Source organism: Oreochromis niloticus, linkage group LG19 (assembly GCF_001858045.2).
Source record: "Oreochromis niloticus isolate F11D_XX linkage group LG19, O_niloticus_UMD_NMBU, whole genome shotgun sequence".
Taxonomy (NCBI): Eukaryota; Metazoa; Chordata; class Actinopteri; order Cichliformes; family Cichlidae; genus Oreochromis; species Oreochromis niloticus.
In genome coordinates this window covers 24,922,515-24,950,267 of record NC_031983.2, presented here as the reverse complement: position 1 = coordinate 24,950,267, position 27,753 = coordinate 24,922,515, and the positions used below count along the sequence as shown (strand labels likewise).

Below are 27,753 nucleotides of genomic sequence, written 5' to 3'. Positions count from 1 at the left end.
CTCAGACTCGAATTCAAGACAGTCATTCAGCAAATAGAGAAGAAGAAACGATAGAGCATGTTTTAATGCACTGTCAGAAATATGATGCTAAAAGAAGACAAACTGACTGAAAGCCTTGGTGATATGAAAGTGAAACTGGACTTAGTTGATTTATTTTGTAAGAAGTCGAGAAGTGAAGGTTATCAGGCCATATTTGTTTCTTTTCTTTTCTTCTTTTTTTTTTTTTTTAAGGCAGACTAATTTGTTTGGGGGGACTTTTTAAATGTTCTTTTTTTAAAATTTTATTTTACTTTTTCTTTTTCGGTCCACGCTCCACACCGGTTGGTGGCAGCTGCACCATTTTGCTGTTTGCCACCCCCCCCATAAATAATATAAAGAAAAAGAAGACTAGCAAACTTCGGTGAGAGGGTTTTGAGGGGTAATTCAGTGGTCTGAGGCTACTTAAGTGGTTCAGGACCTGAACAACTTAATTGATGGAATCACGAATTCTGCTCTCTGCCAAAAAGGAGAATGTCTGGCCATCAGTTTGTTCCCTTATGCTCATAACTTGGGTTACTCTGCAAGAGTAGTAATGAGTAGATGACGTCTGAGTGTGTGAAACCTTACTGTGTCGACACTGTGTTAGTGTGCTGCTCAATAGCGACATCTGCTGGATATTAAAAATAATCCTAGGCAGCTCGGAAAAAAAATTGTGGCGAAAGACTGAAACAGCTAACGATAAAAGTATGTCAAATGTAGATTTTATAGAGATCTTTGTTGCAAAGAAATATAAGTAAAAAATCTGAAATAAAAGTGAGTTTTGTTTCGAAAAATACCTGCTTGTGACAGTGGGAGTGGTTGTGTACTTGTAAGTGAGGGGTAAAGGCACAGTTTACACAATCGTTATTAAAAATGTGACGTTTTTGTAATATGTTGGGACCAAGGTGAAAGTGGTTATGCACACTTTACATCTCTTTCACATACCTTTCTGAAAGGGAAGGTCAAGGAGGTGAAGCAGCAATCTGACCCCTCATCTTCTAAAGTTATGCGGCTGACAGTATTTAATGATCATGTTCAGCACAGCCTGATCCACCGCTTGCTTTCTAGAAATTTAGACCCCAAAATAGAAATATACGTCTCCCAATCTACAGACTTTAAACACTATTTCTGCACAAGCCCTGTATCACACTCCTCTATACTCAGTTCTATGTATCTACCTTCCAAAGAGACGCCAGATCTGCTTGACTACCTGAGGATTGAAGATCGTATTAATAAAAACACCAGGCATGTATCCAGGCATGTTACCAAGGGATCGTAAAAGATGCCCTGGGCCACATTCAGACAATGCCTGCAGATGCTGGGGTTAATGGCATCTTTACTGGCAATCATGCCACTAGGCGGACTGCATATGAGGGAACATCAGAGATGGGTTACATCACTGAACCTATGCCAAAGGCACCACATCAGAGTGACAACAGACTGCGCCGCAGCACTTACACCACTGGAGAAATCCCACAACCAGGAAGGTGGAGACCATGCCTGTCTCATGGGCTGGAGAGCCACACATGAGGGTAGAGTAGCGAGTGGGAATCGGTGACTCAAATCAAAGGGGTGCTCACATAAACTAACTAAAATTGCTAGCAGTGATTACTGCTGTATGATACATTCAGTGCTTCAGCAAAATGACTTTTCAAAAATAAACTCAGACTTTTCAAAAATAAAATCAGAGTGAGTTACTTTATTATGTTATTATGAAAATGTTTTTTGGCAGATGTGAGATGAGTCTTTGTTTTCTTTTTGGTCAGCAGTAGTTTTCACTTTGGAACTCTCCCATAGATACCTGTAGTACTATAGATGTTGATTTTGTTTATTTTCAGAGTGATTTATTTTGATCTCTATCTTAAATGTATCATTTCATTTTGTTTCCATCCCTCACCTACTGTTAGTGTTCAAAAACTGCTTCTTTAAATGCAAAACCATAACTCTCATCAAAATACTTTTTGAACCAGGAGAATCCAAAGACGTACTCTTTGCAGCAGTGTATTTTTTGTGTTCCTGATGGAAAATCTCAAACTCTGTCCTTTATTAAGTGCTCTGTGACAGAAATTATCTCTTTTCTTTATTAATCTCTTTATTTGGATTTTTTGACATAACAAAACACAAAAACCCCCACAAAAAACCCCCAAAAAAGCAAAACAACCCCAATCAAACAACAACACAGTAAGCAGTCTAAACCAAGTAAGAGAAAAACAAAAACAGTAAAGTAAATAGTTGTGTCTACCACCCGTTTACACAGTTGACCTGACAGGCCCAACCTACCATTGAAGTGGGCCTGCCCCTCTCTCCTCCCTCAGATCATCAGGTAAGTATTCCATTAGAGGGCGCCATATATCCATGAAGATAACATCATTACCTTTTAATTTTGCACTCAGTCTTTCCATTGGTAAGACTCCGAAGATTTCTTTATACCGCTAAGTTATTGTTGGTGGTTTTTCATTGATCCAATTGAAAAGAATACATTTTCTTGCCAAGAGCTATAATTTACATAGTAATTTATATTTGTTTTTGTCTGGAAATTTGTTCAGAGTTGGCAGCCCCAATAAATACCGAGCTGTATCTTTTTATATTCTGCATTTAAATATACCCTTTAATTCTTTTGTTACACAGAGCCAAAATTTTGATATTTTTGAACAGGTCCAAAGACAATGCAACTAGGTCCCCACCGCAGATTTACATTTAGTACACTGTGATGACCTGATCGATTTTATTCAGAAGAGTTGGCGTTCTATACTGTCTGTGTAAAATTTTATATTGTATTTCTTTAAATCTGTTATTAAGAAATAAAGAATGCACAGATTCTATGGACTCACTCCAGGCAGAATCATCACAGTGACACTGGAGGTCTCCTTCCCAACTCCTAATAAGTTTTTCAATATTATCTTTTATCTGCACTGTTAGCCTTTGCAGTAATTTCCATAGCTTAGTACTGCAAAATCAACAGTAAAAAACTCTAAAGGATGTTTGCAGTTTAGTACTGTAATTTGCAAGTAATTGTGGGAAAATTCCATGAGATTACATTATTTTTACGGTAACTCACTGTACTCATGGAAACAGCTGTAAAATACAGCAAATGTAACAATTGGTGATGTTACTGAGATTATACTATTACACGATCTGGATTTCTGTTGTTTTCCACTGTAGATCTAAGAGTAATTACCTAAATCCTCATTCAGAGTGTGTTACCATAAAATGCAATTCATTGTGAGAGTAGTATCACATGTAAACTACAATATACAGCATCATTTTAACTTGAGTAAGTTGCAGCTACACTATTTGAAGTATTTGAAGTATAACTGAAGTATACTAAGAAGTACAACGAAATACCCAGCAAGCATTGCAGTGCTTTAACTGTAAAATTAAAACAACTATGAAACAAATAATTGATGTTTCAAACAAGAATTTGTCACAAATTCTTGTGTAATGTCTTTTACCTTTTGAACAGAGTAAGTGGGATGAAAAAATTTTTTTAAACCGTGAGTGAAAAGGGTCAATAGTTAATAAACCTCAACTCTCAAATCATTTTCTCACCTGTTTGCAATATAATTCTGGTATGTGAACTATGAGTGTAGTTCTCTGCAAAGGAAGCCTTCTGATAGTTGGAACTATTATCTGACTGTCTGGGGAATGGAGTGATTTGTTACATGTGAAAAATATGTTTCAACTGGATTGTAATTACTATGTTTCAACCAGAAGTAAGCCAAATATAAACTAAAAAGTAAATCAATAGTATACTTGTAAGTTTAGTATTGTGTTAGAGTAGAGTATATTTCAAGTATACTCTTATAGACTGGAAAGGACATTATGCTAGTACAGTTATAGTGAACAAAAAGTACATATAAAAGTTAATTTCAAGTATACTTCTATATACTAAAACAGGGGCCAATGTAGTCCCAAGAAGCATTAATAGTATACTTACTAGGTAACGTACTTAGACTGATTTCCTTTCTATATGTTACATTTAGACTAATGTTTAAAAGTTACTTCATTTAGCAGGGTGTAGCTTTTTTCTCTTCTTATTCTTTTTTTTATACTGGAACTTCATTGTTTCTGTATAAGGTGGTAATTTTAAGACACCTCTGCCTAACTACAGTGAACTAACCAGAAGTCTCGGAATATGCTCTGGTGGTCATTTTACACAAGTTCAGGTGTCACATCCATGAAACCTACACCACTAACCAGCATCAGTCCTACAACTTCACTCTCAAATATAATAAATTCTGGGACAAGCAGAAACTGTATTTTTAGCGGTGCATTTTGTGGCAGGCCAGACTGCTATAAAGTGCACTCTCCTTGTAGCACCACTTCATCTTGGTTCAGAAGAGATGTCCTGGATATACGTGATAATGTAACACGTGTGTTTTTGTTTGTTCATGTTTAGCGCGTTGGGTTGTGTTTTGAAAGCGAATGTTACTTTTTAAAGCGTGTTATGCGACAGGTGTGTGTAGCACTTGTTACACATCTCAATGGGAGAGCCACACCTTTACCTGACGTACAACGTGACGTATGGCGCACACTTTCAAAACAACAATGGCGGATAGAAGATATTGATCGAGGCGGTTAATGCTCCTTTCGCTGGTTGCCAACCACCATTAAATAACAAGAAGAAAATATTGATCTGCTTTTCTTAGTTTTGCACGTTTAAGACGCGATTCAGACTCAAACAAAGCTGCAAAGCAGGAGAACAACATGACCATCAACTGTTCTGTGCCACAGTCCCAGTTTGCTGCAGCACATAGAGATGATGAGATGGTGGAAGAACAACAGAGGTTCAGGCTACGTCCACACGTACCCGGGTATTTTTGAAAACGCAGATTTTTCTATGCGTTTGCACCTTTCGTCCACACGTAAACGGCGTTTTCGGTCACTGAAAACGGAGATTTTTAAAAACGCCTGCCAGGGTGGATATTTTCGAAAACTCCGTTTTTGCATTTACGTGTGGACGAGGAAAACGGAGAAAACGCAGCGTCATAAGTGTGCGCCTTTTTTGACGTCACACTGTGCGCCACGTTATTGTTTCGGTGAAATTAATTTCTACAATACTGTTACCGTTAATTGTACTCTCTGCAGTGTTTAAATGCTTACATATACACACACAGTTACTGTCCCTCCACACATACGACTCGGTTCTGCTTCTATGCCCCATCTTTGTTTACTATTTCCCACCGAGGCTCCTAGACTTCTGATTGGCCAACATTTCTACACGGTTAGGAATATATCGCCACCTGCTGCTTTGGCATGTTCCTAGCAGCGTTTTCCTTCATTTCTGCGTTTACGTGTGGACGGGATTATTTTTAAAAACGAAAACGGAAAATCTCCGTTTTCAAAAATACCCGTGTACGTGTGGACGTAGCCTTACGGACCGTTAAGATGTGCAACTTAGAAGTAGTCAGAGGTAACTGGATGGAGTTCAGTCAGGTTAAATGGACGGTTGATTGGATTATATCTGAAGATCGTATGCTATTCGTGACAACTCTGCTAGACTCCAAATTTCTCATCCAATAAATGCGGGAGTATCTCAAAGTAAATGAAACATCTAAACTTAACACTTTTTCCCTAAAACGGACTGACATGGGAAACATTAAAGTTGGATTGACACCAGCTAATCAGTCTGAAGGTAAGTGTTTTTTCACTTATTCGAGAGAAGTCAGAAATGTGTTCTTATTGCTGTTTGGTTTGATTTTTCAGCTACCGTGCCAGGTTATTTTCAATCAAATGCTAAGACAAAATGTCAACAGCTATGAATGTGGAGACTCAAAAGACTAGTTAGGTAATAGTTGCCGATGAATTTATGAGACTTGATAGAAACATGGATGTTTGCAACAGGTGAATCGGCGAACTAACGAGGTTGCGCCCATTTACCATGCTTAAAGCTGGTAAATGGTCAGTGTTTTCAGGTGTGCTTGTACTACCTGTACGGTGCGGGGTGCTGACTAAGTCAGGCTAAACTCATTCAAGCATCGAGCTCAAATATTTTTTTCATTTTCGTACACTGCTCACGTGTCTTTACTGTGCTTTTTGTCGGCACACATTTTCTGTTTATTGAAGCCTTTTGCGAATAATGTTGATCGTGTCAAAACTGGGACTTGGTCCCTATTGACAATACTCTTATTTTTCCAATTTTTTTCCAATTTTTTTTTTTGCATTGCATTGCATATGTCATTTTGGATAGGTAATTTGTCATTGAAGTTTTTGCAACTATGTTTATTTGTAAATTTTGTGGCTTCCGTGCACGAAAATTTATATTGTTCAGTTTGCATGTTAAAAGCCACAAACATGTAGCTAACTATACGTTTTCCTGTGGAACTGAGAACTGTCTTGCCACGTTCAGAACATTTCCTGCCTTTCGTTCACATATGCCTAGGAATCACAGAACCAGAAGGGAGACCACTGAGGAGGAGTTCTGTAAGTTCACTGGTGACCTCAGCTGTCAAGTTCCTGGATGTGGGTATGCTGCACAAAACTTCACAACTCTCTGTGCCCATCTCAGATTTCACATCAAAGACGGGAAAAAAGTACTAAGTCCATTTGAAGGTTGCTCTAAATACTTCAGTGTCCGAACATCATTTTCCAGCCATATTTCTCGAAAACATAAGCAGACAGTTCAGCAGTCAAGGCAACAAGAAATTGGTGAAATTGCCATAATACAAGGACAGGACACAGTTAATCTATTAGAAGACAGGGATTCACAGCACAATACTACTGATGAAGATTTATCTCTAGATCGATTGGCTTTATTTTATTTAAAAATGCAGGCTAAAATGCTCTTGCCAACCAGCACTATACAGTGCATCATAGAGGAATTTCAGGATCTTCACAGCTGTGCAGTGCACGATGTTCTGGCAAAACTGTCTGACAAACTGTCTGTATTTAATATTCCACAGGCAGAAGTGGATAACATCATTCAGGAACTTTCACAGAATGATCTCTTAACACTGTACAATAAAGATGTGTTGAGATCTGACAAAACAAGGAAGACATTTTTCAAAGAAAATTTCAGTTATGTGGAACCCACTCAAATTTTTTTAGGATCTGACAGTACAGGCAAACAGCGTTATTTTCAGTATGTACCAATTAAAGAAACACTGAAGTCTCTCTTGAGACAACCCACAATACGGGAACAGTACAAACAGTCAAAACTACGCCGATCACCAGACATGGTTTTAGAGGATGTGTCAGATAGTCAAAATGTCAAGGATAATGCACTTTTACAGCACTATCCATCATCTCTGTCACTCATTCTCTACCAAGATGCATTTGAAGTGGTTAATCCATTAGGGTCTGGCAAAAAGAAACATAAAATCCTGGCAGTGTACATGACTCTAGGTGAGATCTTGCCATACAACCGGTCCTCTGTTGATGCAATGCAACTTGTTCTGCTTTGCAGGAACACTGACTTCAAAACTTTTGGCCATGACAAAGTTTTTTTCCCGTCTTATTGCAGACCTTAAAGATATGGAAGAGACAGGGGTTCTGGTAGAGGATGGAACCATAATGAAGGCAGCTTTGATAGCCATCTTAGGAGACAATCTGGGTTCCCGCTGCATAGGTGGTTTCACTGAGAATTTCAGCTGCGGCAAACATTTTTGCAGATACTGCTTAATCAACAGGGAAAGCTTTATCAATGATCCACTATCACTTGGACAAAAGAGAACAGATGATAACTATAAAGACAGTGTTGAGGTCCTCTCTACAAGTGACTACTCGGTTGTGAATGGCATTAAATTTGACTCTGTGTTTAATTCACTGAAGTACTTCCATGTGTGCTCTGGGTTACCTCCATGTTTGGGCCATGATTTATTTGAAGGAGTGGTTTCCAGTGCCTTTTCGCTATATATTGATACCCTTGTGCAAGTGGAAGGGCATTTCACATACAACCAGTTAAACAGAGCAATTGTACAGTTCAAACACGTAGGAAGTGATGCTTTAAGTAAGCCATGTGAGGTGAAACCAGGGCAGAGGCTGGGGGGTTCAGCAGCACAGAACTGGTGTCTTCTACGACTTCTGCCTCTGTACATTGGTGAAAAGAGAAAACATCCTGTGGATGGTGAGGTTTGGCAGTTATGCCTTAAACTTAGAGACATTGTTGATCTTGTATGTGCCCCCAAGATAAGTCACAATGACATTGCCTACCTAAAGATACTGATAGAGGACTATATACATCTGAGACACAGTAGGTTTCCTGACAAAGCTTTAAAAGCTAAACATCACTATTTGTTACATTATGCAGAGCTTATCCTTCACTTTGGACCACTCATTCGTTTGTGGACCCTTAGGTTTGAGAGCAAGCACTCGTATTTCAAAGCATGTACAAGAACAGTGCACAACTTTGTCAACTTATGCAAGACTCTGACAGAACGGCATCAGTTACTGCAGTCCTACCTCTGAGTGGGCCAACTGTTTCCACCTACAGTTCAAATCACTGGAGAAGCAAGTGATTATAATCATCATCTTTACAATGCTGTCATTCAAGAAGCTGTGGCAAAAGCCGGCTGCACTAATCAGACCACTTTGGATGTGTCAGCAGTTGTCTACAAAGGTATGTGAAAGCCTATGTTTCCATTGTAGATGACACTGATGATGGCTTGGTGTTTGGGAAGATAGCTGTTATACTTGTTAACGATTCTGGATTGTACTTTGTGCTCGAGTTGCATCACTCAGTACTTCTCATTGACCTTGGACTTCACTGCTTGCGTTGCCCTACAGAAAGAAGTGTTTGTGTAAATGCTGACAGTCTGATGGATTATTACCCACTACCACTTTATAACATGGCAGGCCTTTTTGTTGTCTCCCTACACCATTCAGTTTCCTCTTAATTCTTTTTCAGGGATGGAGATTGAAGAGGAACTCACAAGCCTCCTGCCGACACTAGACAGAGAGAAAATAATCTGCATTGTAGAACATCTGACGGACGTTATCGGCGTACAACAAAAAAGTGACCTTTTGTTTGTGGAGGCGGAAGATCTCAAACCCTTTCTCACACCAATTCAAATACGTAAACTACTTCTTGCATTTAAAGGAGGTTTGTGTAGGTTCTGTACAACTCATAGACTTGAGTCTATGATTTGAAGGTCACTCATAGACTCATATGTCACTGATTAGCTTGAGTAGCTTTTTTTTTTCTCTTCACCATACTACACATGTACTTTGACAGTATAATATTGAAGAGCGTTTTGGGGCTCACATTGTCTGGTAGATAATTAACACGGAAAACATAAACAAAAGTGGACACTAAATCTAACACCATTAACCTTTCATTGGTAGTGGTACAACTAAGGGTTTGAAATTGTGACATACTGTCAAATATATTGACTCAAGCTCTTTTCAATGCAAGACCTTGAGTTTGTAGTTCTTTTGCAGTCCTGGGATTGCTTCTTTTCATCTTCAGACAAGGTCCCCAAAACTGCCTTTCTGTTACTACTTAATCCTAATTGAAGGGTTCATCTTTTAGTGAGGACATATTTGTTGACATAGTAGCTTTTTAAGGTAGCTTTTCCAATGATCTTTATTTATTTATTTTTTTTAGATGGCAACAGACCAGAGAACCTGAATGACACCATTACTCTGGAGCCATGCCCTGCTGCATCAGCTGAAACATCAAGCCATCCACCTCACCCCTCCTCCTCCACGTCCACCACTATGTACAACCATTACTCCAGCTCTTGGGTCTCACACTTACAGATTCCTTGGGAAAGATTTCCACTCCGACTGTCGCATGCAATCACAAGAGGAGACAGAGCTCATCCAGAGGACAGGAGAAGTATGGTCAGAATTGTTGTGGAGGCCATGCAAGTTCACTGCACGAACCCTAAACGTGCATCTTGTGAAGAAGTTGCTAAAATCATTGTAAACAGATACCCTCAGACATTTGCAGATTTTACTGACAAGGGAGAAAGACTGGGTTGTGGACATTATTCACTACTAAGAAGCATCAAATCTAGAGTTGAACATGTTAATCGAGATAATACAACACATAGACTTCGTCAAACAAAGAGAACCAGGAATGAGGAAGACTGCAGTCCCAACAGTAGTGCAACCTCACCTAAAAAAGTTAGATGCCTTGTTGATAGCTATGGTTGTATAAATTGGCAGCCAGTTGACCTTCCTGAGGGGGAAACGCCAGCTTCTTTAGAGGAAAAGAAGCACATCTTGTTAACAGTTTTTAATTCAGAAGGACCTGGAGCTGTGGAGAGACCTGATGTGGATGACTTCATGTGCCTCACATATATTTCTCAGCGGCAGCTTATCAACAGTTGTCCCTCACTTTCAGTAGCTGAAATTCAGGAGCAGTGGCCATTCTTATTTACTCAGAAAGGTCTTTCGAACCACTTTTACAAACTCACAGGCATCGATATCAGTGAGCGCTTAGGTCAGGCCCTCATAACCAAAGGCAGAAGGATTATTAACTATTTCTCCAGCCAGAAGCTCAAATGGAACCTTGGTATAAGGACACTCATCCAGCAGATAGAAAGTGAGGGAGTTTTGACCAACAACAAGGTTGGCACAGCAGCCATACTTCTCATGATGAAGTATTACAAGGAAGATGAAGACTCCCTCTTTGTCTTAGCAGATGTAAGCTTTTTTCATACAGCTGTAGGTTTAATGCTGTTGCTTGCTGTCCTGTTTTTGGGTGTTTTTGTTACATAAAATGTCTTGGTCCTTTTTCTGGCAGGAAACATCTACCAGGATGTCCCTTGAAGCAGAGAGCAACCTGCCAATCACTCCAAGGCTGATTATGCTTGGTAAGCAGTCATATATGAAATAGAGCTGATTAGACCATATTAAAATTTCTGTTTGTCACAGGAGCTTTTTGTGGACACAGGTATCCAGTCTCTGTTTTGTTAGCTCAAATTTCTGTAATTTCCTTTATAAACCAAGGTTGTCGGACATGTGTCTCAGTGAACCCAGCAAAGTAACAATATCAAATTTCACATTACATATTACTGATCAACATGGTAGTCTAGCTACACCAACAGCAGAAATACTGAAGTCAATACTGTAAAGTTTAACAGCAGCACAAACTATAAGCTCCAAAATAACCATACAGTTGATTCATCTCGGGTAATTTAATTGGGCTGACTCTTTGTTAAGTGTGTTTAATGTGCAGAATAATTCCCAATTATGTACAATTATAATATTTTAAAACAGACTTATGTACATAAGGCCATTAATAATTAACTGTACGTAGCTATTTGCTTTATGACTATCTAGACAGTGTGAAGAAGTGAAGAATTGAAATTATTTTATGTTGCATAATGACAACATGTTGCCCCTATACATTTAAGGACAAAGTTTAATGACCACCACCTGCTGGATGGTGAGTGCAGAGGGGCGTGTAATTGTTGAGCTGGACAAAGAGAACACCTTTGCTGATGCGATGTCAGTCTTCTTTGGTTCATTCTATGTATTGAACCTGGAATACCAGGAGTCAGCGTGTGCAACATTGGAACTAATTCAGAGGTATGTTTGAACAGTTAGCTAATAGTGATAGATAATGAATATATTATCCCTAGGTAACTCATTATTTCAGATCACAACTCAGTGTTACTGTATGTTACTATTTATTGTGGCGTGTTATAAGGTTTTTTGTAAGGATAAACCCTGAAGAGGGAACAAAATGTACCTCCAAGGTTGGGACAAGCAGAAGGACTGGGACCATTGTGAAGCGAAAGGTTGTTCACATTAACCCTCATGTCACAACTTTCCTCCAGCGGCTTACTGAATTTGAGTGGAAAACTTCAAATTAGGTAACTGTTTTTGCCATTTTTAGTCAATTTCTTGTATGATTTTAAGTGACCAATGTGTTGTTACCTGTGTCTCCACAGATGATCCATGGCCCATGCTTTCTGGACATTTACACAAGACGAACAACAATGAAGACGAGCTCTCTCGCCATCTTGCAAGACGCTGTCTCTGTCCAATAGGTTTTTTTGAGTGCAACAGTTTTGATTTTTTTTTTCCTCCTTTTACCCGTTTGTTGAAAATTATTTCAGCTACTTACACTTTAATTGTCACATGTATTGGCTCACCCTACAAATCAATGAACTCAGTCCACAAAGCAAGATCAGGGTTCAGTGCAGGTCAGTCAAGTTCCTTCACACCACACATGCTCATCCATTTCCTTGTGGACCCTGTTTTGTGCATTGATTTGGTGGTGTGAGCCAGTATTTTGGTTAAAGTGTATATAAAGGTGGGGCTTGATATTATATTCATTACAATTCAGTTTATTTGTATGGTGCCAACAAAATGACTGCCAAGGCACTTCACATTGTAGGTTTAAGACCCTACAAAATATAACTGAGGAACCTAACACTTGAGCATATGTTGTCTGCCATGATATGGATATGACATATCGTTTTTGTTTGTACAACCATATGAGAAAATAATGGCTTACATGGTTTATTAAAAAGCTTCCTCAATGAAAATGTTTTCAGTTCTTTTCAGTTTTTGATTGTGGGAATGTGTATTTCAGCAGGGAAAAATCAGAACAGAAATAAAAAGTGGTGTGAAGCACATGGATTATTTGTGTGTGTGTGTCTATCTATCTCAATCACTCGATCGATAGTGGGTATATATGTTTCTATATAACTATAAATAACTGAATGGTACTTTTTTTTTTTTTTTTTTTTTTTTAAAACCCTCCAGTCTCTTACAGTATGTTACTGTTTCCTTAAATTACGATGTGTTAAATAGTAAATGACCGCCTGTTGGGACACGGTATCCTCTAGCAGAGATGCATATTTTTGGTACTGATGATGCGTGATAACGGTAAAGTTACTGGTAAATATATTGCAGTTGTAATTACCTTGCAGCGGGCTTACAGTGACATACCGTGAATAAACGGTAGTATACCAATTTCTTAACCACAGTATAATGTTACTTTATGGACGTAAATTTACGACATAACAACATAACGGTATCTCACTGGCGACAGTGAAACCTTTATGGTTGAAGGCTGCTTGGTAGCTCAGGCTGTGAGTCACCTCGCTGAAGCTACTAATCAAAGATGGAACTCGAAATTTAACAGAAGGAGAATGTCTGGAGAGCAGCTGCTGACCTGAAGCTTCAACAAGGCTGAAAGCACAGTTGGAGGCAATGGTTCAGAGTTCTTTCTTCATCGATCAAGTCTCACAAGATGTCTTGATAACAGCCCGTTACTGCTAACTAAAATAAAATAAAAAAGGTTTACGACACAGTCGCAAACACATAGAGGATAAATAGATGCGTGTTGATAGTTTAGATAAAGAGTAGACCACGCTAGGTAGCTCAAAGCTGTTCTAGTTTAATTTATTCTTACACACATAAATATGATAGGGGCGCCAATGATCCTCTGATGCTGACGTAGAAACGCAACATGACCAAGAAGGTGTCAGTAAAAGATTTTCTGGGATCTTGCCTTTGGTTATGGCAAACCAAACACAACAGTTTTCTTTGGATCTTGGCCACCCAAATTGAAACAAGTTTATATCAAGTATAAACTTGATATTTTAAAGTCATACTACTAGTCATAACATGCAGTAGTGGACCATAAACACCCCTGCCTTATCCTGGAGGAACTGTGGACCTGACTCTTCTTGCCGGCCACGGGAAGAGTACAGCACACTTCACTTCCTTCTATCGCCTCCTGATTCTTGTTAATGATTTATTCTATTTATTCTCCTGCCATGACATGATCACACTTGATCCGTCTATATAAATCTTCGGTGGAGGAGATGAACTCCCCCCTAACCTGGCGTCCTGGCTCCCCCTTGCCGTAGCATGTGTGTTGTACCTCTAGCCGTGAGAGCAGTCCCTAGTTAGTTCCCTAGCTACTTTCCCCAGGTTGGGCTTGAACATGCGACTCCCGCTCCAAAGGCGTGGAGTCTTACCACTACACCACTATCCATCTATGTATCTGTCTATCTACATCTCTATCTATATATAAAAATAATAAATAAAAATAATAAAAAGAAAAAGAAAAATTGCCCTCAAGCGCAAATGTACTTTGAAATGAAATTTGTGTTTTGAAATGAAATTTGCCTCCGACGTAGCTTCCTAGCAACGTAGCTCCGATGTGTGCCTTAGTGTAATCAGTATAGCAGGAAATCATGCATTGAAAAAAGTTCCCTTTTGCTTGCAATGCAAAGTGCGATTAAATATGTTATTTTTAACGTGTTATTTTTTTTTTTCAAATTAATTAATCGCAATTAACGCGTTATATTCCTACCCCTACGATAGACATAAACACACATCGAGCTACACTTTCAACCTGGTGGCCACAGCTGACATTAGCTGACATATTCCCCAAATCTTATTCATGTTCTCTTCACTGTAAACGTGTGTTGTTGTTGTTGTTGTTTTTTGTTCTCTCAGAATAGGCAGATCCCTTAAGTGCTCTATCAAACTGAAGTTTTTCTGAAAGCCACAGTGAAATTTAATCAGCAATTAAAATAACTCAGGATTTAACATCACTAAAACTCGCTCCTGTAATTTATATCGCCCATTTAACAATAGCTCTCAGTGGTGGGAGGTTACACTTTAAATCTGCATTACAAAAACCTAATAAAATAAAATAAAAAAAATACAAGCTATTAAGAATATTTAGTCAAAGGAGATTTACCCAGCATGCATTAAATCAGCTGGAGCGACAGTGCTGGAGAGTCTCTGCTTTCCCTGCATGGAGTGGGAGAAAGTGTTTTCACTCCGTGTTTTCTGCTCGTTCATGTGCATTTCAGGTACCGTATAATGACTCAGAGTTGGCAGCACCAGCCTGAAGACAGGCCCAACTTCTCAACCATCCTGGAGAGAATCGACTACTGCTTACAGGTAACTAAACGGAGCACCGTGTGGGAACCTGACTGTCATGCAGGCACTGATTAGGGCTGAACAATCAGAGGAAACAACCTAACTGTGACTGATTGTTTACTATAAGCTCTCGGCATGCAAAGACTGATTACACAACACAAGTTTGTACAGAGCATAAGAAAGCGTATGTGTGCATGAAAAGTTCCATCTGAGAGGAAGACATAATCTGCAGTAGTGGACTACTTGCTCTGTCGGACCACTCTGCAGGACGATAGAATCAATCAGTACAGCTGACGAGTGGCTGAGATTATAATGTAAACTGCTGCTGCATCTTATGCCATAAGTTGTTGATGCACAGCTTTCAGTTTGCTGAACCCACAGGCGAACTGTGAATATTCCACAACTTTGTTAGAATCTGCTTGCTGGGACATTGTTGCCCTTCATTACTGTTAGTGCAGCCAAATTGTCAGCGCACTGCAGTTCTCCGTAATTTCCTTCTCGTTAATTCTCTGCTCGACCTCATGACATTTTCCAGGGAAAAGTATTAGACAAAGGAAGTAACTGTTTTGACCATTCATCCACAGCCATGATCTTTCAATCTTTCAGGACCCCGATGTGGTGAACGTGGCTCTGCCTATCGAGTATGGGCCAGTACCCGAGGAGGAGGAACATGCCCCCATGCGCCCCGATGACCCCTCAGCTCCGACTGTGCTGGTGAATCCCCAGGTGCCCGATGGGGAGGCTCCACAGCCACCTCCCGCCTACCCCACAGAGGAGAACCGGAGAGGAGGGGAGCACGTTGTTGTGACGAGCACAGCGTCTGAGGCCAAAGCACAACCATCGGCTCAGCCCCAGCCATACCTCCACATGCACCAGCACCCTCACACACAGACCACCAACACAGTCACCTCTGCTGCCCCCGCCACACTCACTGCCAAGGGACCTCATGTCACCACCCAGCCCAGCTCAGAGGGAGGACACATCAACCTGGCTTTCGCCCAGGGCCACCCCTCAGAGAAGGACGCCCACACTGGGAAAAGCAGCAGTCTGTGGAACCCTACGTACAGCTCGTGGTTCCTGCAGCAGCAACAGCAGCAACAGCAGAGGCAAGGAGGGGTGGGCGGAGCAGGAGGCAGTAGTGGCAGGGTTCCTGGAGAGGGGCAGGAGCACGTGGACCGGACAGTGGCTGAGGTGGCCGGGGCGTTAGGTCTCCAGCACCAGCACAAGCAATTCCAGCCTCAGCTCCAGCAGCAGCACCAACTCCAACTGCGGCACCATCAGCAGCAGCAGCAGGGTCTATGCAGACCTCTGCTACCCCCTCCACCTCCTCCCGCTGCCCAGTCTCCCCTACTTTTAGATTCAGCCGCCTTGCCCCCAGTCCCCCTCTACAGACTGAGACGTTTCCCCTGTGGCACCATCGGATACGGCTACCAGGAGCAAGGCCTCCCCATGGAGTCCAGTCACAGTAACGCCAACCCACCTCCTCCACCCCAGCAGGGCAGCATGCCCTCCTCAGCAGCCCACCAGAGGGGGGGACCCATTCCTACGTCAGTGTCCATGGGTCAGTCAGGTATACCCGAGGATAGCCGCCCACTGCTAGTTACGATGGGGACGGTTCAGGACCCACGGCTGCCCAGGATGGAGGGCCACAACGCCACTGTGCTTTAGCCCACAGGCCTGCGCAGAAAGTCTTCTTTTTCAGGCCCCGTCTTTGGAGACTGTGCGAGTCACACAGCAAGAAACACTGTGCCGTGAGAGACTATTTTTCACCACTCCTCCCGTCCCACCATTTTGGAAAGAACCCATCTCTCTAAAACGGGCTTTTTACACCAGAACCTTTGAGGTGTGTTCAAACCCCAGTGGATGCTAAAGCACATCGGAGAACTAAAAAGCTTTGGGAGGCAAAATGTAGAGTCAAACATAGTTTTGAGAATATAAAAAAAAGAAAATGTATTTTTTCAACATTGGAGCGATTGAGTGAGAAAACTGAGAATCACCTGGAAGACTTTCCACACGATTGTGACTAGGAGAGGTCAAGCTAATGTTCGACTGAGGAGGCTTCACGACTATCAGAAACAGACTATGAGGAGGAATAAATCTCTATATTTTGCCAGACTTTGACTCTCAACCTTTGGTGATCAGTTTGACTGTAGCTGCCAGCCACATGTGTCATTCTTCTGCAGAGCCCTCACACTGTTCCTCATCACTTTGGGAAAAGAAAAAAAAATGCAGCGTGGTAAATAGCTTGTATCAGACTATTTTTCAAGAATATCACAGGAGGTGACGCTGGATTACCAGAGACATTTCTACTAAAAAAAATAAATGATAATAATAATAAAAATAATAATAAGAAGAAGAAGAATACTGGGAAAAAATGTGGTTGTTGATGTTTGCTTGCCTGCTTGTTTATTTATTCATCTCTTTATTTATTATTTGGAAGTGGCTTCAAGATCTTGAAAAGGACAAAATCATTGACCGCCTCACATATCACCGCCTTTATCCAGGGGATGCCATACCCTGCATTTATGGACTTCCTAAAATCCACAAGGAAGGGGTCCCACTCAGACCCATAGTCAGTAGCATAAACTCAGCCACTTATAACATTGCGAAACACCTTGCTACCATCCTCGCACCTCTCGTGGGGAACACCCCACACCACATCAAGAACTCCACCGACTTCACCGACAAGGTCCAGAAACTTACCCTGGATCCAGATGAAACCATGGTGTCCTTTGATGTAGTCTCCCTCTTCACTTGCATACCCACCACGGAGGCAGTGGAGACTGTCAGAAAACGACTACAAGAAGACAGCTCCTTGGAAGACAGGACCAACTTCACACCCGATCAGATTTGCACACTGTTAGACCTCTGCCTTACCACAACATACTTCAAATACAACGAAGGCTTCTACAGACAAAAACATGGCTGTGCCATGGGCTCCCCTGTGTCACCTATTGTAGCCAACCTTTACATGGAGGAAGTGGAAAGAAAGGCTCTTGGCTCTTTTGAAGGGAGAGTACCCAGCCACTGGTACAGATATGTAGACGACACCTGGGTCAAAATCAAGACACAAGAAGTGGAATCCTTCACTGCGCACATTAACGCTGTGGATAAAAACATCAAGTTCACCAGGGAAGACACAAAGGATAACTGTTTGCCTTTCCTGGACTGCGCTGTGCACATTGAAGAGAATGGCAACCTCAACATTGAAGTTTACCGGAAGCCCACACACACAGACCAGTACCTCCTCTTTGACTCCCATCACCCTCTGGAACACAAACTTGGAGTAATTAGGACCCTACACCACCGGGCAGAACATGTTCCCTCTAAGCCTGAGGGAAAAAAGAAGGAACACACACATGTAAAGGAAGCACTGAAAACATGCGGTTATCCTAACTGGGCGTTCATAAAGTCAGCAAAGATGCACAGAAAAGAAGATCAGACACCAGCGAGGGAGGATAAGAAAGACAGACACAACAACGTTGTCATCCCCTATGTAGCCGGTGTATCAGAGAAACTCAGGAGAGTTTTCTCCAAGCACGACATCCCAGTGTACTTCAGACCCAGCAACACACTCAGACAGAAATTGGTTCACCCGAAAGACAAAACTCCAAAACACAGACTGAACAACGTGGTGTATGCTGTACAGTGCAGCGAGGAATGCCCAGACCTCTACATTGGAGAGACCAAACAGCCACTTCACAAGCGTATGGCACAACATAGAAGAGCCACCTCCACAGGACAAGACTCAGCAGTCCATCTGCATCTTAAGGATAAAGGTCACTCTTTCGAGGATGCCAATGTTCACATATTGGACAGAGAGGACAGATGGTTTGAAAGAGGAGTGAAAGAGGCCATCTATGTCCACTGTGAGCGACCATCTTTGAACAGAGGCGGTGGTTTACGACACCAACTGTCTGCCATCTATAATCCAGTTTTGAGTTCCCTCCCCAGACGCCTTAACGCCCACTCACATCCTGGGCCATCTGACCTCAGGAATTCACATGACAAGGTGGGGCCAGGTTTCACAATGAGCTCACCCGAAACCCTGGCTGATTAGGTCCCACACCCGCTTTCACACCTTGGCGCATGTGATTAGAGGATCACCAGGGGGTCCTTTGTCCCTCCTTGGGGGGATACTCCCACTGGGTTTAAATCTGGGACTCTCGGCCATTTGACCTTAGAACTGAAGAAGCTTCTCGGATGAGAGGTGAAACGTCTTCAAGCAACTTAAAGAAGTCCAGACGCTTTTCTTTGCAAACTCCTTTGACTACGATGACCTGGATGACTGAGAACCTTCACAGACATACGCTCTATAAATTATTACTGCTTCTCCAGATCCAAACAAATTCGTTTTGACGCAGATATTTCTGTTTTTTTTTGTTTTGTTTTTTTAAACACTGCAAGATTTTATTTGAAGAAACTCCTTACAAAAAGAAGTTAACTAAATATTCTAAAAGGTTTGTTACAGCAGCGACACTTTTTAAGTGGAATAGTTGGATAAATGAAGCACTGAGCGTTAATTCACATCTTGGTTTTCTTTTTTATTTTCTGTCCCTCTTTTTTTGTTTCGTCTGGCTATAGAAACAGTGGATATTGCTGAATCAATCTTAACCTTCAATTTGCCATCGCGAGGCACTCCACGTTCTTAAATTTGCATATTTTATCTTTTCTATTATAAGATGGCTGTTGTGGAATACAAATGAGTCTGAGAGAAAAGTTTAAGTACAAACTGCTTTCGCTCCACATGTGAATGAAACCCAGAACCGCTCATTTTCACCCGCATAGTCTGTGTTTACCATCTGCCTCTTTCAGTTTGGCGTATCTATCAAACGATGCCACGAGTGTGTTGATATTTAGGTGAATTAATGACGATATTTTTTTACGCTTTTTGCTTGACAGTATTCTGCTGTCAGTCCATCTGCTGTAAAGAGACGATGAGCCGTCGTGTGAGTGTCATGATGCTCGGTGATAAATGCGTTCCTGCAGGCGAGCTCGGTATTGGCTAATGAACACTGTTTTTGCTTTGTCTGTGTTAAACTGCATTTTATTCATTCTGTGCTCCCTTCACTGCTCATCCCCGTCGTTTGATGTAAAAAGACAAACCCAACTGCACCTGTAAATGTTGTAATTATGAAGTATTGTACTATGGCTCTGGTAAAAAGCTGTACATTGCCCTTCAGAAGACATTCGGCAAAATTAATAAATTACTATATAACAGCCGTATTTTCTCTCTGTTTCCGTCTTTGAAGTTCCCAGCCAACTTAATCAAATTAACTCAAATAAGATTACCTCTCTTAGAAAAAAAATGTTAACTATAGACATCCGGAAGCTTGTTTGCTCTGCAAACATAATTCAGGCGTTAAAATTGAGCAGCTCATTCTGCAGCTGTGTGCTCATACGTGCAGTATTCCAGTGATTTTGTATTAGGTTTTTGATTATCATGACTCTCTGATGATGATGATTAGATTTTGCTGAGAATTCATCAGCGTGCCACACGTCAGCCAGTGCATGAAGCACTATTTTAAAACCACTTTCTAACTGGCTCTCCCAGAGGAAAAACTTCCCTGCTCGCACTAATCTTTTCTTTGTCTCATCAAAAATTAATCACTTCGGGTTTTGTTTTTTGTTTTTATTAGATAACTGAATTTTGATCAGTTTTGTTGTCTCAAGGTTAGAAGCAAAAGCATAAATGCATTTAAGACAAATCATCCTGTTTGCTTTTAGATTAATATTAGAAACAAACACCGAACCCTTTTTTGAAATGAGCTATTTAAATGTAGTTTTTGTAAATATTTTCAAAATCATCACCTTCTGTTTTTATTTGTAGTTTACATGGCGTTTTACTTTTTTGGAAACAAGGATATAAATGATATGTGAAATTTGATGTGATCCTGCTGTCTGATGTTTGTCAGTCAGGCCAAAATAAACAAATAAGGTCAGGGCTCAAAAGGCTTTGAGAAACACATCTAGAGAAGAATGAGGAAAAATGTGCTTTTATTAGCCTGACCTGTAGATAAATGCTCCAGAGAGGGACGCTGGTGGTCCAGACTGGGAGGGCCGATGTCAGCGTTTGTCTCAGTGTCACCAGAGGAAACACAGCGACGCTGTTGTGGTACTTTAGCAGTGCCGCCTGCTGCACGGCCAACGCCTCACACTCAGCAGCGACCCTGCTGGCACAGGGCCTGTTTGAGTCAGCGTCAGCTCTCGCGAGCTTACCCTCCTTGCTGCTGTTCAGCTGCTGTTCAGCTGTTAACGTGCAGTATAGTTCTTCCATCTTCTCTCTAACCTGGGTGTAGACTGTGTTGGCTGCTGGAAAGGAGCGTAGCAGCTAACCAGACGTCTCAACCTCAGCTTCTCTCCCATCAGGTCGTCTTGGACTGGAGAAGAAAGGATAAGACAAAAAGCTCAAGCTCAAAAAGAGAAGGGGCTCAATTTTAACTACTCTTACATTTTCAACAAGTTATATTAGTTTGTTTCCTCCTCTGTGGAAACAAACAGAACGATTAGATTAGATTAATGACATCCCCATAAAGAGAGCTTGGATCACACAAACTGCAATAACTCTTCACAGACAGAATTTCTAGGTGCAGTCATACAAGCAGAGTTTTCCGTTTTTTGTCTCAGAGAGAGAGAGGGAGGTCTGGGGATCTCTGCTTAAACTGTTGGCTCATGAGCCAAACCCTGATAGGCAGTATAAAATGGATGGATAAATGAAATGGCACGTGCACCGTAAAGTGTGTGTGTGAGTTTTTTACCTGCAGTGGGTTGTAGCCAACCTCCTCGTTCGTGTTGGATCATCCAAGCTCTTTAGCCTCTGGCACCCAGCTCCCCGACCCTGGCCTCCCCGCTGTCCCAGAACAGCTCTAAGAGCTCGACCTATCACTGCCCATTTTGTGGTGTGATTTTTGTTTCTTATTCTTATTCTTATTCAGGGAGGCAGAAATTTAACTACAGGAGGGCAGAATTGAGTTTTTATTATTATACCTGCTGCGGAGTGGACAGCTCTCGCACGCTGTCAGGCTTGAAGAAGGTAAAGTCAGTCATTGCCTGAAACAGGGCAGTCGACTTCTCCGAATGACCGCACTGATGCAGGAAGTGACACTGCTGCGTGAAGATATCTGGGCAGAAAATAAAAGGATGTGGGATTTGTAGTCATACAAAGCAAGCAGGACTGAATAATGAATGAACCTCATGCTGAAATGTCTGTTACCCAACATATCCTCCTCTATTCCTGGCAGAGCCGGGTGAGACACCAATCTGCCGTCTCGGACAGCACTGAGCGTGCTCAGACACCCTGGACACAGTGAAGTTGCTGAAATAGCTCTGGGTTAAGAGCAGATACTCGCTCCACAGGGGGGGTGCTGTTTGGGTAGAGAAACGGCTACTGTGTGGCTCATTGTACTAATGTGCCATCAAAGAGTGTGTTTCAGTTTCGGTGAGAGAAATTATCCAATTTTATGAGTCTGCCTGTGTTAAAAACAGAGACAGTCAAAGTTTAACACAGAAAAGGTTTGAGTCCTGTCTCATCTATAACCTGTATATAAAAGATGAACAGACTATTTTTTTAGTGCCACCATAGTGCCCAAAACACTAATCTTTAGGTTTCAAATGACAGTCATTTCCTCTTATTCACAAATCTGAGCACCCCTGTGCTCTCTTTTCTCTCTACCTGTTACAAAGGCGAGCCCTTTCAGTAAACAAACAAGCACCCAAATCACATCTGATAATTCTGGGGTCACACAATGGATCAAAGCCAAATCTGGCCTTCTCGTGCATTGGAGCATGACACACTCTCTCCAGTTATCACTTTACGTACTTATATTGAGAGAACTGAGGCTGAGAACTGAGGCTTTCAGGAGGTCTGACCAGCATTTCTTTCACCATTTGCAAAAAAAGCCAGAATAGAAACATTCCAGAAACAAATAGATAAATTAGAACTGGAAAAACTGGAACAGGCACACCAACCAGTGGCGGTCCTAGCCTGTTTGGCGCCCTGGGGGAACACTCCCTCCTAAATTATAAATTTTAAATTGTTATTGATCCCTTTACCCCGAGTCCTAAAGTGTATATTTATTTTCTTACTCTACTATATTTATTGTTCGTTTATTTGCACTGCTGTAACTGGAGCCTTGTCGTCTCGTCTCTCTATATACTGGACTGTATGTAGCGGAGATGACAAAGTTTACTTTGACTTCAGCAGCGAGCAGGCGCACCGAGGGCTCTCGCGCTCAGTTTTCGTGTATAGAATTTCGAAAAAACATTGGTGCAAATTATAAGTCTGTATCATAATGTCCGGTGTTTTCGTGTTTGTTGTTTTGTTTTTATTTTGTTTTATTTTGCGAGTTGGTTATTAGATGCTGCTCCAGCCAGCCAGAGAATCCCCCGCCGGCCCGCCCTCTCCTCCCTGTGCCGCAAGCAGCAGGCGCACCTCGCAAACGGAGGGCGCCCTTACTCCCAGCAAATGGGCGATAGAAAACCGATCGGTGCCTATGACGTTCCCAATATGCACTGGCTGCCGTCGGGGCAGCATGAGTACGAGCATTTTTTTTTATTATTATTTTTTTGCCGATGCCCGTGATGCCGCCCCCGATCACGATGCCGCCCCGGGCAACCGCCCGTGTCGCCCGTATCTAAAACCGCTACTGACACCAACAAACAAAAGATTCAAAAACATTTAAACAAGAAAAATAAATGAAAACGGAAGATTTGTAAAAAATAAATAAATAAATAAATAAAATAAAATAAAATAAAATAAAATAAAATAAAATAAAATAAAGTAGACTGATATTGGTTGTTATTAAACCAACATTTAAAAACAGGAAAGTATCTGATATATGAAGCTAAAATTTACAGCAATCATTATAAATGTTCAACTTTTCTACTGTGAACAGTTGAGCAGAAGGTTTGGCTTTAAGACAGAATGATCACTATATCAAATTATAAAATAGAAGTACTGATGAGCAGAGTACACATATACTACAATTTTTTAAATTTGTGGTTGACATCAAGAAAACACAACAAAAGTCAACTTGTTTTTATTTTTATTTTTATTATTTCATTATAGTGCCAATTAACTAAGAAGTCTCCTGAAGGTGTTTTGAACTGTAAGGTGGAGGGCCTGTAGGACCTCTACCTTACAGTTCAAAACACCTTCTTTAGAAAATTCCAGCAATCAAATGATCCCCTATGAGCAAGCACTTGGCAACAGTGGGGAGGAAAAACTGCCATAAAAAGCAGAAACCTCCAGCAGAACCAGACTCATGTAGGGGCAGCCATCTGCTGCGGCTGGCTGGGTACGATGGAAAACACAAAGGAAACACAGTGAAGATATAATAGTTTTTTTAGGAAAACTATTAGGGCCAATTGTATTTGATTAAGTTCTGATTTGATGCTATGACGATTTGATTCAAGTCAGTTTTTGGATAATTTCTGCTTCAAGATTTTGAGAGAAGCAAGGCAGTGGAAAAGTCAAGCTCTTTAGTCATCGCTGCCCTTAAAACAGCATCTGAAGGGTTTCATAATGGCTCTTCCCACTGCTGAAAAGAACCTGGCAATTCTGGACTTTTGTCGAGGACTTGTGAGGACACCCAAATTGATTTTCAAGTGCTTTAAAATAGCATCGTCAAATGAACTATCACATGCTAAAGCAGCATTCATGACCTGTTCTGGGGAGCCAAGCTCCTTGATGAGTCCTTTAAGCAATTTTTTGGTCAACTGACTCACATTCTTGTTCAGATTTGTTACAGACCCCTCACTGCTGATTTCAGGTTTCACCAAGTTCTTGAGATGGTCAGTAATGTCTTTTAATTTTTCATTAGGGATTGAAGCCAAAGGCTTTTTTAGGCTCTTTTTGTACTGAACCAGGAGTCCAGCTATAATTTGGAAGACAAGCTCGTCTGACACGTCTGAGAGCTTTTCCTCAGACTTTTCCGAGGGTTTCTCCTCAGACTTTTCCGAGGGTTTCTCCTCAGACTTTTCCGAGGGTTTCTCCTCAGACTTTTCCGAGGGTTTCTCCTCAGACTTTTCCGAGGGTATGTCCTCAAGCTTTTTGGAGAATCTGTCCTCTGACTTTCCAGACATTTCCTCCTCCATCCTCTTGAGAACTGGTGTTGAACTTGAACGAGAGGATGTTGAGCTTTTCTCTGGTGACTTGACCTGCTTTTCCAGAGACGCTGGTCTAGAAGGACAGGGTTTTGTAGATTCTCTGCCACTTTTTTGAAAATAGTCTGATTCTGTGTCTTTTGCCCGTGTCTGTCCTTTTGCATTGACCTTTTGGATATATTGGACAGCATCAGACACTTTTTCGCTCTGAACAATTTCATCTATTGTTTCATCATCAACCAAAAGCAGAATCTTCTGCAAAAACTTTCCAATTGCATCTTCTATGATTACATAGAGGACTTCAGGAGAAAAATAAACTCTCGATTCAGCTACTGGCTGTGGTGTCCTGGAGATGACAGAGTCTGATAGACTTCTACCCATAAAAGTTGTGGGAATTTGGTATATACGACTTTTCATTAAATGGTCGTACATTTTCTCTGTCAATTCTCTTGAGAAATTTTTCACTTTCTCACTTATTTTAATGTTTTCGAGCCTTTCTTGGATAATGTCATGTTCTTTCGCTTTTGTGAACTCGCTGTATATGTCACTAATGTTAGATTTGATGACATTAAAGCTAGTCGGAGTAGAAGATTTTATCACGCTTTCCAGAGTAGATGAGCTTCTAGAAGGGGCACGGACAGACATGCTAGAATTTGAACGAGGAGTTTCGCATGCTGAACCTGGGAGGTTGACACTCATCCTGTCGTGGGAACCCGTTCTCTCAGTTTCAGGGGAGTGGGTTACCTTTGACAGACTAATAAAATAATTTTTGCTCTTCTTCACTGTTGTTTTCAGCTCCCCCTTCATCTTTTTAAAATGTTTTCCTGCAAACTTGGAAAAATGCAGTTTGCGGGATTTTTGCGGTGCGGAAGGAGCACGTGAGGTAAAAAACTCTCTCACTTTATCAAAGATGATTCCCACATTGGCTCTAGATTGGGGTGAGGTACATTTCTCACTGTGGCAAGAATAATCAGTGTCAGAACACTGGAGATTGTCAAGTATAATATTGACAATGTCATCTACAATTTCTTCTTTTCGGGTCTTAGGTGTAATACTTTCTGCCTGCCTTTCAACTTCTGCACATTCCCCACTTTCTGAACTTTCTCTCTTTTCTAAAAGTTTCTCTATTTTAGCGGGTGGCTCACTTTCCATATCTCTGTCATCATCCGATAATTCATCATCTGTAAAATCAGAATCTTGAATCCATTTGGTCAGAATCTCACTAACCTCCAGGGTGGCCAATTCAGCTGAGATGCCGGACTCAATGCTGTCTTTGCTGGATTCAGATTTACTTGAATCGCTTTCCTTTCCCATGCACGAGCATTTCAGTTTACTTGCGTATCTTTTCAAGCATGAGAGTGCATGAGAAACCATGACACGCAGTTTTCTAATATTCAGAATTGCTCCACTGACGTAAACAGCGGGGTCTGGCGGTAAATTGGAGTTCTCTCTGACCAGGGTGACTATCAATTTGACCTTATTTGAAATCTCCTCCTCAACCATCTCTGTCAGCTTCTTAGCACTCTCACATATCTGCTTAGGGATGTTGAGCACGTTCGCAATAGCGGTTGAAATGGAGTCACCAAATGATGGATTTGTTTCTATATCTGCAGATGCATCGCTCTGAATGATGGGAAGAGCACGTCTCAAGATGTTGGCTGAGGTGATCTGTATAATTTCAGCAATCATATCAGCCAAAACTGCTTGAATATCAGAATCCCAAGCTCCATTTTCTATTAAAGTCCACTGTACATCAGAGAGCTTGTTGAAGGCGTTCTTAATAATCGGTAACAGCTCATCTGTTGATACGACCAGTGGGGTTTGAGTATTATAATCCTGTGTTGCACACATTGTTATTTCACACGGATTCTCTCTGTTAAAATCTTCCTGAAATGCTAAACTTTCTGAATTGAAAGAGCGTGGTAAGTTTGACATGTAACTACTGTCAAGGGGGTCTCTGGTAGTGATAACCTTTTGACTTAGCTTGGCTCCTATTTAAGGACTTTCCCGGATCAAAGGAAGACCACATTAAAGGACTTCTTTGACGTAACACATCAAAGACGTCTTTGAGGTAAGCCGTTCGAATGCACGGGAATTCGCGCATGCGCAAACGCCCGCGGTAAGCTCGTAACTCGGGTGCGCATGGCAGAAGATCGCGCACGGAAATCCATTTTCTGTCAATGGCTGTGTCCCAATTCAGGGTCTGCACGCTTGAAGTACGCACACTACGCGTACTACGTACGGTGCGTACTACAAGTACGGGAAGTGCGGAAGTGAGAGGCTTGTGAAATGGGACGGTCTAGCCTTCATCGCGCTGTTCAGGTTGCCTAGCAACCATGATACTAACCGCGAGAAACGTTTCATACAGCATTGTTTGACAGAAATGAAGGAGAAAAAATGTTTTGTTGGTCATTCATTTTTGTCATGACATCACTTTGATTAGTTGAGACCACAGGACTGTAAAACATGATAGATGGGCTTCATTTCTGTACCGAACAGTCATTTTAAGATTAGTTCGTAAATAATAATTAGCTAATGTTGTTCATGAGACTAAAGTCATCTCACTGTGGTAATGTTAATATAATATGGACAATATTATATGTATTGCCAGATATATATATGTGTATATATATATATGTACATATCAGCTTGAACTCTGGGTCAAAGATGCAAGTAGCAGTTATTTATATTTCCTATCACCTTAAATCTTCAGTCAAAGACAAGTATCTCTGACAGTGTATATACAGATGTATTATATATAAGAGACAAACATTGTTCTTTTAATATGTTGGCATTACTAAATTTGGCTCAATGCTTACATATATGTGT

At 41.2% G+C, this 27,753-nt stretch overlaps 2 protein-coding genes and 1 long non-coding RNA gene across 10 annotated transcripts; 2 read left to right on the top strand and 1 right to left on the bottom strand.

Moving 5' to 3' along the window:
* The first annotated feature begins 5,399 nt into the window (after window positions 1-5,399).
* On the top strand, window positions 5,400-12,553 carry LOC100706817 (uncharacterized). 8 transcript variants are annotated; one of them, XM_025901246.1, is made up of 8 exons: window positions 5,400-5,653; window positions 6,401-6,484; window positions 8,864-9,055; window positions 9,563-10,608; window positions 10,709-10,778; window positions 11,322-11,496; window positions 11,618-11,708; window positions 11,862-12,553. In XM_025901246.1, exons 1-8 carry the CDS (start codon window positions 5,542-5,544, stop codon window positions 11,958-11,960), a joined length of 1,869 nt encoding a protein of 622 aa, XP_025757031.1. In that variant the 5' UTR covers window positions 5,400-5,541; the 3' UTR covers window positions 11,961-12,553. The 8 variants fall into 8 exon arrangements, with proteins under 8 accessions (XP_025757031.1, XP_025757030.1, XP_025757032.1 ...); XM_025901245.1 differs by having other exon boundaries at window positions 8,864-9,058; XM_025901247.1 differs by having other exon boundaries at window positions 8,864-9,058; window positions 11,618-11,783.
* A 1,810-nt stretch (window positions 12,554-14,363) lies between these two features.
* LOC112843197 (ALK tyrosine kinase receptor-like) lies at window positions 14,364-17,186 on the top strand. The gene is made up of 2 exons (XM_025901244.1): window positions 14,364-14,841; window positions 15,427-17,186. Exons 1-2 carry the CDS (start codon window positions 14,761-14,763, stop codon window positions 16,486-16,488), a joined length of 1,143 nt encoding a protein of 380 aa, XP_025757029.1. The 5' UTR covers window positions 14,364-14,760; the 3' UTR covers window positions 16,489-17,186.
* A 3,267-nt stretch (window positions 17,187-20,453) lies between these two features.
* On the bottom strand, window positions 20,454-22,824 carry LOC112843100 (uncharacterized). The gene is made up of 3 exons (XR_003215225.1): window positions 22,034-22,824; window positions 21,579-21,941; window positions 20,454-21,200 (listed from the first exon to the last, which is right to left on the bottom strand). It is a non-coding gene; the product is annotated as an uncharacterized LOC112843100 (long non-coding RNA).
* Between the last annotated feature and the right edge of the window lie 4,929 nt (window positions 22,825-27,753).

Coding starts and splice junctions, on each gene's coding strand:
- LOC100706817 (XM_025901245.1), top strand. CDS start 5,542: ATGCGGGAGTATCTCAAAGTAAATGAAACATCTAAACTTAACACTTTT. Junction 6,485..8,863: donor TGTCAAGTTCCTGGATGTGG/GTATGCTGCACA, acceptor ATTCTTTTTCAG/GGATGGAGATTGAAGAGGAA. Junction 11,497..11,617: donor ACATTGGAACTAATTCAGAG/GTATGTTTGAAC, acceptor GCGTGTTATAAG/GTTTTTTGTAAGGATAAACC.
- LOC112843197 (XM_025901244.1), top strand. CDS start 14,761: ATGACTCAGAGTTGGCAGCACCAGCCTGAAGACAGGCCCAACTTCTCA. Junction 14,842..15,426: donor GAATCGACTACTGCTTACAG/GTAACTAAACGG, acceptor TCAATCTTTCAG/GACCCCGATGTGGTGAACGT.